Source organism: Mobula hypostoma, chromosome 4 (assembly GCF_963921235.1).
Source record: "Mobula hypostoma chromosome 4, sMobHyp1.1, whole genome shotgun sequence".
In the NCBI taxonomy this organism is placed as follows: Eukaryota; Metazoa; Chordata; class Chondrichthyes; order Myliobatiformes; family Myliobatidae; genus Mobula; species Mobula hypostoma.
In genome coordinates, this window is record NC_086100.1 from 122,961,830 (window position 1) to 122,976,868 (window position 15,039).

At 41.3% G+C, this 15,039-nt stretch overlaps 1 protein-coding gene across 6 annotated transcripts in view; it reads right to left on the reverse strand.

The window, feature by feature from the left end:
• The window catches only part of ttc29 (tetratricopeptide repeat domain 29), a 374,025-nt gene that overhangs the window by 150,154 nt on the left and 208,832 nt on the right, over nucleotides 1-15,039 (reverse strand). For all 6 annotated transcript variants that reach the window (XM_063045042.1, XM_063045046.1, XM_063045041.1 and 3 more), the window contains exon 8: nucleotides 13,778-13,869. In XM_063045042.1, coding sequence (XP_062901112.1) covers nucleotides 13,778-13,869 — 92 coding nt within the window. The remainder of the gene's footprint in view (nucleotides 1-13,777; nucleotides 13,870-15,039) is intronic.

The window sequence follows — 15,039 nt, forward strand, 5'->3', positions numbered from 1 at the left end:
AATTGGGAGTGTGAGCAGCTAAAGGTCATGATCCATGTCAGTACCAATAACATGAGTAGGACGGGTGACGAGGTCCTGCAAAGTGAGTTCAGAAGTTAGGTGCTAAGTTAAAGGACAGTTCCTCCAGGACTCTGATCTCAGGATTGTGACCCATGGCACATCCTAGTGAGGCAAGAAATAGGAAATCATACAGTTTAACACGTGGCTAAAGAGTTGGAGCAGGAGGAAGGGCATCAGATTTTTCGATCATTTGTTTTTTTTTCTCTCCAGGGAAGGTGGGACCTGTAAAAAAGGGATGGTTTGCCCCTGAACTGGAGGGAGACTAATAACCGAGCAAAAAAGTTTGCTAGTGCTGCTCAGAGGGAGGGAGGGTGTTTAAAACTAGAGTTGCAGGGAGATGGGAACCAGAGCGCCAGTCAGATCATGAAGTGATTGTGGAGTAAGATGTTAAGCTTACATATAAAGTCAGGGATCGAAAGGTTGAGCATGGCAAGACCGATGTTCTTAAAAATATACATTTCAATGCTAGGAGTAATGTAGGAAAAGTGGATGAGCTAAGTGCATGAATCAGCATATGGAAATATGATATTCTAGGCATTAGTGAAACTTGGTTGCAGGAGGGGCAGGACTCACAGCTCGATGTTCCGGGATTCCATTGTTTTAGACTTGATAGAGCAGGAAGGATTAAAGAGGGAAGGCGGCATTACTTGTCAGGGAAAATGTCACATCAGTACTCTGTATGAATAGGCTGCAGAGACTTGTCTAGTGAGGCTTTATGGGTAGAACTGAGGAACAGGAAAGGTACGATCATGTTAATGGCATTATATTTTAGACCACCTAACAGTGTACGATTTAGAGGAGCAAATTTGTAGAGAGATCAGACTGCTGCAAGAAACATGTGATAGTAGATGATTTTAGCTATCCACATATGGTACTCACTAAATGTGCTCAGTAAAGTTTCCTTAATCAGTATATAGAAGTCCCAACTAGAGAGAGTGCAATACAAGATCTCCTATTAGGGAATGAGACAGGGCTGGTGACAGAAGTTTTGTATAGGGGAACACTTCGCATCTAGTCATCATAATACCATTAATTTCAAGGTAATTATGGAAAAAGATAGGTCTGGTCCTTGGGTTGAGATTCTAAATTGGAAAAGGGCCAATTTTGATGGTATCAGAAAGGATCTGGCAAGTGTGGATTGGGACAGGTTGTTTTCTGGCAAAGGTGTACTTTGGTAAGTGGGAGGCCTTCAAAAGAGAAATTTTGAGAGTACAGAGTTCATATGTTCCTGTAAGAATGAAAGGCAAGGATTACAGGTTTAGGGAACCTTATTGAGGAAAGATATTGAGGCCCTGATTAAGAAAAAGGAGGAGGTGCATAGCAGGTATAGGCAGGCAGGAACAAATGAGGTACTTGAGGATATAAGAAATTCCAGGGAACACTTAAGAAGGAAATCAGGAGGGCTAAAAGAAGACATGGTTACTCTAGCAGACAAGGTGAAAGAGAATCCGCAGGGATTTTACAGATATGTTAAGAGCAAAGGACAAAATTGGTCCTCTGGTACATCAAAATGGTAATCTAGGTATGGAGCCCAAAAAGATGAGGGAGATCTGAAATGGATTTTTTTTGCATCTGTATTTCCTTGGAAGACAGACACATAGTCTTATACAGGGGTCCCCAACCTTTTTTGCACCACGGACCAGTTTAATATTGACAATATTCTTGCGGACCGGCTGACGGGGGGTGGGGGGGGGAGTTGTTCAAGTTCAACAGTGTGTGACAGGGAATGAGGAAAGGTGCAGCTGACTTATATTGTTTCATATCGCCAAATCATATCGTTTCCGCGTGGCCCGGTAGCATATGCTCACGACCCGGTGGTTGGGGACCACTGGTCTTATACACGTGAGGCAATGCAGCAGCGAGGTCATGGACGCTATACAGACTACAGAGAAGGAGATGTTTGCTGTTTCGTGGCAAGTTAGCATGAATAAATCCCAGGGCCTGTTAATCTGTTCCTTCGGACCCTGTCGGAGACTAGTGCAGAAATTGCAGAGACTCTAGCAGAGATTTTTAAAACATCTTTAGCCATGGGTGAGGTGTGGTGGATTGGTAGATAGCTAATGTTGTTCCATTGTTTAAGAAAGGCCCAGAATAAGCCAGGAAATTATAGGCCAGGGAGTCTGACAGAAGCTATTGGAAGGTATTCTAAGGGACCGCATATATAAGTATTTGGATAGTCAGGGACCAGGGACTGATTAGGGATAGTCAACATAGTTTTGTGCAAGCAAAGTTGTGCCTAACCAATCTTATAAAGTTCTTTGAGGAAGTTATTAGGAAAGTTGATGAAGGCAATGTGTGGATGTTGTCTACATGGACTTTAGTGAGGCCTTTGACAAGGTCTGCATGGGATATTGGTGCAAGAAGGTTCAGACACTTGGTATTCAAGATGAGGTATTAAATTGGATTTGACATTTGCTTCATGGAAGAAGCCAGAGAGTGGTTGTAGATGATTTCCCCCCTGACTGGAGACAAGTAATTAGATGGTTGCCTCCCTGACTCGAGACTATGATGTACTGCAGTGATTGGTGCTGGGTTCATTGTTGTTTGTTGTCTACATCAATGATCTGGATGATAATGTAGTAAACAACAGGAATTCTGCAGATGCTGGAAATTCAAGCAACACACATCAAAGTTGCTGGTGAACGCAGCAGGCCAAGCAGCATCTATAGGAAGAGGCGCAGTCGACATTTCAGGCCGAGACCCTGACGAAGGGTCTCGGCCTGAAACGTCGACTGCGCCTCTTCCTATAGATGCTGCTTGGCCTGCTGCGTTCACCAGCAACTTTGATGTGTGTTGCTTGATAATGTAGTAAACTGGATCAGCAAATTTGCAGATAACACTAAGGTTGGGGTTGTAGAGGACAGCAAGGAAGACTATTAAAACTTGAAGTGGGATTTGGATCAGCTGTTGAAATGGGCTGATAAACAGCAGATGGTACTTAACGCAGACAAGTGTGAGGTGTTGCACTTCGGGTGGGCCAACCAGGTTAGGTCTTACATGGTGAAAGGTAGGGTACTAACGAGTGGGGTAGAACAGAGGGATCTTGGAATACAGGTCCATAATTCCCTGAAAGTGGTGTCACAGGTAGATAGAGTCCTAAAGCAACACACATAAAATGCTGGAGGAACTCAGCATCTACGGAAAAGAATAAACAGTCGATATTTCAGGCCGAGACCCTTCTTCAGGACTGAGGAATAGAATAAACAGTTGATGTTTCAACTGAGAACCTTCTTCAGAACTGAGGAAAAGAAAGGTCATAAAGAAAGCTTTTGTTACATTGGCCTTCATAAATTAATGTAATGAATACAGGAGTTGGGATGTTATATGTAACACCTGTGTAAGTCCTTTTGCAGATTCTCTGCTTCCTCACCACTATCTGCCCCTCTACCTTCCTTCGTATTGTCCATAAACATGACCACAAAATCATCAACTCCATCATCCAAATCATTGACAAATAACATGAAAAGAAATGGTCCCATACCAACCCCTACAGAGCACCACTAGTACACAGCAGCCAAACAGCAAAGGCCCCTCGTTATTCCCACTCTTTGCCTCCTGCCAGTCCACCAATTTTCTATCCATGTCAGTATCTTTCCTGTAATATCATGGGCTCTTATCTTGTTAAGCAGTTTCATGTCAAAGCACCTTGTTAAGCACCTTGTCAAAGTCCTTCTGAAAATCCAAATATTCAATATCCATTGACTCTCCTTTGACTATCCTGCCTATTATTTCCTCAAAGAATTCCAACTGATTTTTCAGGCAAGATTTCCACTTAAGGAAACCATGCTGACTTTGGCCATTTTTACCCTGTGCCTCCATGTACACTGAAATTTCATAATTAAAAATGAACTCCAACATCTTCTCAACCACTGAGGTCAGGCTAACTAGCCGATAATTCCTTTTCGTCTGTCTCCCTCCTTTCTTAAAGAATGGAGTGACACTTGCAATTTTTCAGGCTACGTCCACACTAGACCAGATAATTTTGAAAACTCCGATTTTAAGTAAAAATGATTGGCGTCCACACCAGGCATTTTTCAAAATATGGTCTCGGCCCGAAATGTCAACTGTACCTCTTCCTATAGATGCTGCCTGGTCTGCAGCATTCACTGGCAACTTTTATGTGTGTTGCTTGAAATTTCAGCATCTGCAGATTTCCTCGTGTTTGCGTTAAAAATATCTCCGTCCACATTAGAACGGATATTTGGCCGAATCTCCTCCTACTGGGCATGCGCAGGACACACGGGAAACAAGCAAAGAGGAAACGCTATACTTGGTGCGTGTTTGTCTAGTTACAGACTAGAAAAACTTGAAAGGAATTGCTGTTGGCTCTCATGCAGGAGGACTTAAAACTAAAAAACAACAAATACTGGAGCGTATGGAGGCAACCAACAGGGAGTTCGCGGACAGTATGACCCAGCTGACGACGAACATTGAAAAACTGACTAACTCTGTTGCATTAATAAAGCAACTTGTTAAATGTATAAAACATGTCTGCATCAGTGTTATCTTGTATTTCCATACAATGTTACATTAGGCTATTACACATCTATTGTCAGAGAAGTACTTGCATAAATAGGTAAACCACCTTCATACAAGTAAAGAGAGAAAACAGGGCAAAGTGAGTATACTTACGTATTCAGTAAGCTATGGGTCAAAGTATTTGGTGAGTACATTTCTAACTCTTCTGGCTTCAGTCTCGTTGCCGTCTGTTCTGAAATTTTTAGGTTGTGTGGGGGGTTGCGTTCAAGAAAACAATGAAATGCCGCGCTGCCGCCATCTGTTCCGGCACGTCATGACAGCGTTTTTAAAAATATCCGTTTACCCCGTCCACACTACTCTACACAATTGGCGTTTTCAAATTTACCACACTCTGGAGGGCGTTTTAGAAAATCTCCGTTTCCGGGGGAGGAAAACGCCATTTCAGTGTGGATGGAGCGTCAAAACGAAGAGAAAAAGCTTTGGTTACGGATTTATCTGGTCTAGTGTGGACGTAGCCTCAGTCTTTCAGAACCATTCTAGAATCTAGTGATGGCTCCACAATCACTGTAGCTACCTTTTTCAGAACCTAGATGTAGTCCACCTGGTCCAGGTAACTTATCTACCTTCAGACCTTTCAGCTTCCCAAGCACCTCCTCCCTAATAATAGCAACTACACTCACTTCTGACCCAATACTCCCAAATTTCTGGCATACTGCTAGTGTCTTTCACTGTGAAGTCTGACACAAAATGCTTCTTAAGTTTTGTCCGCCATTTCTTTGTCCCCGCTACTACATCTCCAGCATCATTTTCCAGCACTTCGATATCCACTCACACTTCTCTTTTATTCTTTGCATAGGTAAAACTACTTTTAGTAACCTCTTTTATATTATTGGCTAACTGGCCTTCATATTTCATCTTTTCTCTCCTTGTGGCTTCTGCTAGTGTTTACAAGCTGCCCAGTCTTCTAATTTCCCCACTAATTTTAGCTTCATTTTTGGGATGTATCTACGAATTGCTCCCAGAAACTCCAGCCACTGCTATTCTGCTAACATCCCTGCTAGTGTCTAACTCCCAACATCATCTAACTTCTAAAAGACCTGATGATATCTTTAGATATTATGTGTTTAGACTTGCAAAAGGCATTTGACAACATGCCACCTAAGAGACTAGTGTATAAATTAAGATTCCTCAACACTGGATGAAGTATGTTGGTATGAATTGAATACTGGCCGTCAAATAGTCATCAAAGAATTGGAATAAAGGAGTGCTTTTAAGGCTGAAGAAATATAACTGGTGGAGTACCCGGAGATCAGGGCAGTTGTAAATAATGTTAATGAGGGCATGGTGGCATCTGTTAGTCTTGCGAGACCATGGATCTGCACCTGGAAAGTCTTGCTTCAGTCTGTGTTGGTAGAGCAGCATTTGTTGTGGCTGCAGAGGCCCACACGGGAGTGACAGTCTCGGCTGCAGCGACTGCACTTGAAGGTGCTGTCCTCCAGTGTTGTCTTGGTGCTGTTTTTCCAGCGAGTGCACTTTTCTTCAGCAGCAAGCCTCAGCTTCTCTCCTCCTCTTCTTAGACCTCTGCGTAGATCCAGCCTCCTGCGAGAGCGATTGCTTGCGATGTCCTCCCACCTCTCGATGTTTATGTTCAGTGACTTCATGTCTCTCTTGCAGACATCTTTGAAACGAAAATGGGGCCGCCCTTGTGCTCTCTTGCCTGAGGCCAGTTCCCCGTACAGCAGGTCTTTCAGGATCCTCCCGTCTGACATGCGGTGTACGTGGCCCAGCCAGCAGAGATGGCGTTGTTGGAGCAGGGTGAAGAGGCTGGGTATCAGGGCGCAGGCCTTGTTGTTGGTGACTCAGTCAATCCACTTGATGTCCAGGATGCGTCTCAGGCTGCGAAGGTGGAAGGCGTTGAGACGCCGCTCTTGTCTGGAGTAGGGGCTCTCGGTCTCGCTGTTGTAAAGTAGTGTGCTGAGGATGCAGGCCCTGTAGACTGCAACCTTGGTGTGCATCGTCAGCTTCCTGTTCTCCCAGACTCTCTTTGTCAGTCTGGCGAATGTTGAAGCTGCTTGTCCGATCCGTCTGTTGATCTCGGGGTTTAGGGAGAGACTGTCCATGATGGTGGAGCCAAGGTATGTAAACTCGTGAACTACCTCCAGCTCGTAGTCATTGATGGTAATGGCAGCGGGGTGCTCAATGCCTTGGTCCAACTCCTGGAATATTGTGCACAGTTTTTGTTATCTTTACAAAATAAAACATATAGAAGCATTTGAGGCCATCCAAAGGAGATTCATCAGGCTAATTCCCAGAGTGAGAGGGTTTACGTATGAAAAAAGACTAGAAAATTTGCATCTGTATTCCTTTGGAGGTTAGAAGAATGAAGGGTGACCTTTTCAAACATAACATCCTAAGGGGACTTCACAGGGTATATGCTAAGTTGATCTCATTGATGGGAAAGTCATGAACACTGAGACACAGGTACAAAATAAAGGTATTTAAAATGAAGGTGCATAGAAATTTCTTTCCGCAGTAGATAATGAATCTCTGGAATTTCTACTCCTGAAGATGGTGACGCCATAACATTTAGATATACGTAAGAAGCAAATAAATAAATATTTCATCAATAGAGGAATTGAGTGGTATGTGAAACAGGCAATGGAAGAGGAGTTGAGGCCATATTGTATTGAATAGCGGGACAGGTTTGAGGGTCCTGGTGACCTACTCCTGCTCCTATTATCTTGCATTCATTATTTCACAGTCTTTGATATCATCAGATCTTTTAGAAGTTAGATGATGTTAGAAGTTCAAACAGCAATGGCTGGAGTTTCTGGGAGTAACTCAGAAAGCGCAGTATAGCTTCATTCCAAAGATGAAGTAGTAGTCTAAATAAGGCATATTGCAACCGTGGCTGACAAGGTAAGTCAAAGAGCACAAAAGCAAGAAATTGCATATAATATAGCAAACATTAGATAGATAGATGGGTAGAAACTTTATTGACCCCAAAGGAAATTACAGTGTCACAGTAGTATTACAAGTCCAGAGAGATACTAATATAAAAATATTAGCAGAGATGAAAGAATAAAAAAAGTTAGCTTAAAAATAAGATGTACAAGATTTTCAAGTTCACACTGATAAGATGGTAGTGCAAAATAATATGGAGGTATCAATGGAAGTGTACCAGTTCACAGAAATGGAGGGAGTTCATGTGGAAAAACATGATAAGATATTTTATTACACCCTCTCGGAAATCCCATTATAATAGTAACTCCCCTGCTTGCTGGAGAAATTGTGGAAATCAAAATGCAAACCATTATCATATTTTCTGGGAATGCCCCATTATCAAAGACTATTGGAGTGGGATACATACTGCCCTATAAGACATCTTTAAATGTGAAATACCCTTAGAGAGTAAGACCATATATTTTGGGTATATACCTCAAGAATGGTTGAAAGGAGATAAATATTTAATGAATGTACTGCTGGTGGCTGGTAAAAAGACCCTTACCAGGAAATGGTTATCTCAGGAGAGCCCAACTTTAAATGTATGGATGGAAATTACAATGGACATTTACAAAATGCAGAAGATAACAGCATTTGTTAATCATAAGTTGGAACAATTTTATTCATACTGGAAAAAATGGTTTAACTACATAACACCTCATAGGCCTGATTTTATTCTCACAAGTCAATGACTATGTTGTAAAAAAAATCAGTCCCTACTCTGTACATAGTTTTCTCCTTTCGATTGTTCTTTCTTTCCTCTCCTTTATATAAGTGTATACCTCAGATAAATATGATGTGGAGATTTGTGACAAATATGATTATATGATATATATGTACAGTATCTGAAATACATCTTATGGAAATGTTTGTTTGATGACGAAATTCAATAAAAAATAAATTACAAAAAAGGGTAGTGCAAGAATTACTGTAATATTATAGAGTAATGGGTATACATTCATACTGTCCAGATAAGAAGTGATGGTATTATTGCACAGTGTGGACATGGTAACCAGAGCTTAAACAGAGCTCTGGTAAACAGAGGTTAATACAGTAATAGACTAACAGGAGGAGATTATCGCTTCCCTAGCTATAGGGTGACTCATTATAGAGCCTAATGGCTGAGGGTAAGAATTACCTCATACGGCACTCTTTGGAGCAGCACAATTGTCTTAGTCTGTGCTAAAAGTGCTCCTTTGTTCAGCTAAAGTGGCAAGCAGAGGGTGAGAAACACTGTCCAGAATTGCTAGTATTTTCCGCAGAGTGCTCTGTTCTACCACAGCCTCCATTGTATACACTTTGACTCCTATAACAGAGCCAGCTTTTCTAGTCAGTTTATTGAGCCTGTTGACATCATCCATGGTGATGCCATTGCCCCAGCACACCACCGCATAGAAGGTTGTACTGGCAACAACAGATTGGCAGAACATGTGAAGGAGAGGGGCCTGCACACTCCAAAGGACCTCAGTCTCCTCAGAAGGTAGAGACAACTCTGGCCCTTCTTGTTGACAGCCTCTGTATTGGTGCTTAACTCAAGTCTGTCATCCAGGTGCACCTCCAGGTACTTGTAGGTCCTCACCACACCCATGTCCTCACCATCAACAGTAACACGGAGCAGTGCAGGCATGGTCTTCCTAAAGTGCATCACCATCTCCTTTGTCTTACTGATGTTAAGCTGTAGGTGATTCAGCTTGCTCCATTTGACTAAGTCCTCCACCAGGGTTCTCATGTCCTCCCTTTATACACCCAACTATTGCTGAGTGATCAGAGAATTTCTGCAGATGACATGACTCAGTATTGTATCCAAGTCCGAGGTGTACAGGGTAAATAGGAAGGCAGCCAATACAGTCCCCTTTGGGGCCCCAGTGTGGCTTATAGTCATGTCTGACACACAGCCCTGAAGCCACACCAACTATGGTCTTCTAGTCAGGTGGTCCATTATCCAAGATACAATGGAAGTGCCAATCTGTATTGAATGGAGCTTTTCCCCCAGCACTGAGAGCTGTATGGTATTGAAGGCACTTGAGAAATCAAACAACATGATCCTCGCAGTGCTGCCCTGCTTATCTAGGTGGGAGTAGGCTCTATTCAGCAGGTAGATGACAGCATTGGCAATTCTGATGTGCTCCTGGTAGGCAACTGCAGGGAATTGGGTGCTGCTCTCACCAGGAGTCAGAGGTGAGCCAGAATCAGCATCTCCAGGGTCTTCATGATGCATGAGGTCAAGGCCACTGGATGGTAGTCATTCAAGACTTTTGGGTGGCCCTTCTTGGGTACTGGGACCACACTTGATGTTTTCCACACAGTCGGGACCATTTCCAGGCTGAGACTCAGATTGAAAATCTGCTGGAGAACTCCACACAGCTGCTCTGCACACTCCTTCAGGATCTTGGTGCTCACACCATCTGGTCCCGATGCATCGTCACGTCTGAGTTTCCTCAGAGCCCTTCTAACCTGCTCAGTAGTGAAGGTTAGTCTATGATGAGTGGGGAGGTGAAGATCAGGACAATAGCAGTTGGTATGTGGAGTGTGGATGGTAGGTGCAGGGGAAGGAGTGGGTGTAGACAGTAGTAGCCTGTGTTGCTCATCCACATGTTGAACTGGAGGGGGGAGGGGAGGCGTTGGTGCTGAGGGAGCATTGGGCCCGTGTGCTGAGGGGGGTGTGAACAGGAGGGCAATTGTCAAACCTATTGAAGATTGGTTAAACCCATTAGCCCATTTACAGGTGCCTTCCAAGGCTTTACAGCTAGGGTGATTGAAACCCGTGATATTCTTCATGCCTCTCCACACCTCCCGTGTGCTACTCTGCTTAAGTTTGCTCTCCAGCTCTCTCCTGTATTTCTCTCTAGCCACCTTGATCTTCTCCATTAGCTCCCTCTGTGCACGTATCAAATCCTCCATGTCTCCTGATCTAAAGGCTCTCTTTTTGTGGTTGGGAAGAGCTCTCAAATCACTGGTGACCCATGGTTCGTCGTTTGGGAAGCAGCAAACAGATCTTGATGGTATTACAGTGTCCACACAGAAGTTGATGTCGCGAGTGATGCAATCAGTAAGTCTGTTAATGTACTCCCCATATGGTTCACAAAGCACATTCCAGTCAGTAAACTCAAAGCAGCCCTTCAAGGCATTGATGGCCTTCGAAAACCATTTCTTTACTTTCTTATTGGTAACTAGCTGTGACTGTACTTTGGGCTTATACAAGGGCGTGAGGTGAACTAGGTTGTGATCTGATCTTCCAAGTGGGGGGAGAACTGTGGAGCTGTATGCATCTTTAACATTTGCATGCAAGAGATCCAGTGTCTTACTTTCTCTTGTATGACACGTGACAAACTGATTGAAGGTGTGTAGGGTTGTCGAGAGAGAAACATGGTTGAAATCTCCTGATAATACAATGAAACTGTTGAGGTGTTGAGTCTGGGTGTCCGACGATGGTAGTGTGTATGATGTCACACACTTAGTGGGAAGTTAGAGGATTGGGAAGCTTTTAAATACCATGAAAAGGCAAAGGGAAACCCATAAGGAGAGAAAGGATGCACCATTAAGGTAAACTAGCCAATAATACAAAAAAGGATACCAAAAGATTTTTTATATACCTAAAGAGTAAAGGAGAGGTGAAAGTGGATATTGGACCACTGCAAAATGACGCTGGAGAGTTAGTAATCACGGATGAACTTAGTAAGTACACTTACAGCTAATCAGAAAAACTGTATACATGTGTATGGTTGAATGATAATTAAACTTGAACTTGAGTCGGAGGTAGGAAAAGCAAATGCAATGTTAGCATACATTTCAAGAGGACTAGAATATAAAAGCAAGGATGTCATGCTGAGGCTTTAAAATACTCAACCTGCAGGTTAACCTTTAGGGAACCCAAGTTCCTTTGCAGCTCCAATTTCTGAATTCATTCCCCATTTAGAAAACTGTCTATGCCTTTATTCCTTCTACCATATTGCCTGTCCATACACTTTCCTACACTGCATTCCACCTGCTACTTTATCCACACTCCTAATCTGTCTAAGTCCTTCTGCAGACTCCCTTCTTCCTCAACACTACCTGATCTCCACCTATCTTTGTATCATTTGCAAACTTGGCCACAAAGCCATCAATTTTGTCATCCAAATCATTGACATATAGCGAAAAGGAACTGGCCCAAGATCAATCCTGTGGAACGTCACTAGCAACTGGCAGCCAACCAGAAAAGTCCCCTTGATTTGCACACTATGTTTCCTTCCAGTCAGCCAATCTTCTATCAACGTAGTACCTTTCCTGTAATATCATGAGCTGTTACCTTATTCAGCAGATTCATGTGCAGCACCTTGTCAAAGGCCTTCTGAACATCGAAGTAAACAACATCAACTGATTCTTCTTTGTTTACCCTGCTTATTATTTAGTTAAATAATTCCAACAGATTAGTCAAGTAAGATTTCACCTTAAGGAAATCATGTTGACTAGGGCCTATTTTTCCACGTACCTCCTAGTACCCCGAAACCTCATCATTAATAATACACTCTAACATCTTCCCAACCACTGAAGTCAGGCTAACTGACCTAAAATTTTCTGTCTTTGGCCTCTCTCCCTTCTTAAAAAGGAGAGTGACATTTGCAATTTTCCAGTCCTCTGGAATGATGGGTTGGTACACTTCACAGTAAAGATACAGTGAAGCAGAAAATCTTTTCCCTGCATAATTATTACCAATGTAGAAAGAACAATGATTAATATGATTTGATGAATGCTGAACATAGATCACATTTTCTTCTGTTATCAATTGGTCGAGATTGTAATCCTGTAAAATATTATTTTTCATCAACATCATTTACAGTTAATCTTCAAGATAACATCTGCAACAGTGTGGTGCCTTTGTTTTTAAAATATATTTGCACACTTCATTGTAGCTGCTAGTGTTAGTGTCCAAATATTTGGCTAGGCTGCATTTTCTATGTGCTTAAGGAAACAAAATAACTTCAAACATATAGAAGAAAATCATGTTTTTCAAAGTGCTCTGTTGCATGAAGACGTTATTTATTTTCATTATTCATGGAAATAACTCAGTATATTAATTTTTCCTATTTTGCACTTACTAAATTTACAAAAACTTGCATGTATATTCAAATGCATTTAGAAATTTCTTTCCTCAATGCCTTCTGTAGTTTGCAGTTATGCTTAGCTATACATTTGTGATAACCATGAAGTGCTACGCATTTTAATGAAAAAAATGTGCTTTAAGAAAATGCCATTGGAGGCCTTAAAGAGTTAATTTATTTTTCCAAAAACTGATTTCCTTAGTCTCAATACTGAGGAGAGATGGGCATACTCTATTTGTATATCAAGGTGTTTCCAATTTCTAGCTGGAGAAACAGGACTCTTAACACCCTTATCCCCTGACAACTGTCCAATTATGTACATCACACACAGCCTACTGTTTGCAGAAGAAGTAATCAATAAAGGATGTGGTTGAGTGAACACAGATTTTGGCTGAACCAATGCATGAAAACTTAATCATTTGTTCAGTGTGGAGAAATCAAATATAGCAGAGATGAAAACAGTCACTCTGGGGGGTTACCAATTGTGCCACCAAGTTTGAGGAGCAAAGCTTTTAGCAAGAAGAAAATGGGACTGGTGACAGGTGGAAATTTAAACGACTTCCTTCATTTCATGAATTAATGTAAACACTTTCAATTAAAATTTTTTTCTTTGGTCATTTCCAAAATTTAATCTAGGAAAGAACCAGTTTAATTTAATAAATTCCGATGCTTACTGGACTGTTGAATTGCATTTAATATAAATTCAGTATATATAATGCTGGAGTTGTGATACTGTAGAAACATTTGTAACAGAAAAAAAACACACCTGCTCCCTGTGGGAATGCATTTAATCATCTCTGGCTGACCAAGAAAATAGACAGGATGCTAAGATAATGAGAAATTACTTTTAAATTAAAGCATGTTTATAAAAGTGAAACCAAAAATAGTTTTGGAGTTTGTAACATTTTGATACCTAACCTTACACATAAAATACATTGACAGGAATAGATATATCAGTTAGATTTTTGCTATACTCTGTGCCTCATATTTTGTATATTTTGAGTTGTGCTTTAAAATATATGGATAACTTTATGAAAGCATCATTTAAAATGGGAAATGTTTCAGATTTTATCACTTTGTAATGTTTGGGAACACATCTGTATCAATTTGTTTTTTGCAGCTGAATGAGTTTGTGATAGCCAAATACAACATACCTTACTAAGGCCATGGCCAGAGCTTCATAGGCTTTGCCTAAGCCAACATCATCATCCATAGAACTAGACAGCTCCAAATATGTTTGTAAGTACTGAGAGAAAGAGACAGAAATTACTTAGAAAAAGCTGGAGTTAAAAGACAACCATCATAATCAATTATTCTTATTCATAATCAACCATTTTCACATTGCTCTAGAAAGTATTCATTGCTATCTGAGTAAGTGAGCCTCTGGTACTGATGAATAGAATTATTACAAATGACCTGCAATAACTTAGTTATATATGACCTTTGTATACACATTTTTTATGCTTTCAACAAGGATGAATTAAGATTATTGCGGTGACCTAAGTAAATTAACAGAAGCTATGAAGAGCCTTTAATCCATTGTATTTTTTTACATAATCTCAGACTGTGACCTATTCATACAGAGACACGTTGTAATGAATATGAGGAAAATGTCAAAAGGATGTTCATATTCCTGACAAGTCCACTTACAACGAACAGGCCTCATATGTAGTCTAACTCCCTAAAGTCTCCAACAGCAGATCAGACAAAAGATACTGGAACTGAAACAGTTGTGAAGACAAATAAGGAATGCAACAAGGTAGGGCTGTCTAGTTTTCTTCAAAACTAACTCACCCTCTTGGCATGTTTGTGTGGGACCTGTTCATGCACCAGAATTCTTATGTTAAGAAGTTACATCATCTGCCACTGGAATCAACATCCACCAAACCAGCTGTAAAAACTGTAGAAAAACTTGAAGGAGAAATGATTGCATGAGAGCATTTGAGCACCAAGGCTCCTGCACTAGGAACTCTGGTTGAGACACTAGAAAAGCACACAAGAATACTCTTCTCTCCCAATTAGCATGAAGCCCCCAGCACCTTCAGAACTGACTGTTACAAGTTACAGAATTCATCAATATCAAAAGCAATGCCTTAAGAAGAGAGAAGGAAAAAACTACAGTCAAGGCAAGAAGACGACCAGAATACTTACTGATCAAAGTTACATCGCTCACAGTATCATTAGCTATAGCATTCACAGCACTTTCAACACTGCCTTCCCAAAACTCAGTACTAATATAATCACTACAAAACACTCCATTAAATCCCCTTTTTCTTCTTGTTCTTAGACAGCATGATTAGATGCTCACTTAGTCATAATGTTCAAACTTCTCATTGCTATTCTGTTATGACAGCAACTTTCTCTCTTGTGATACTCAAAAATGCACAGCTTTCTTGCTTGCAATATAAGTTTGCCC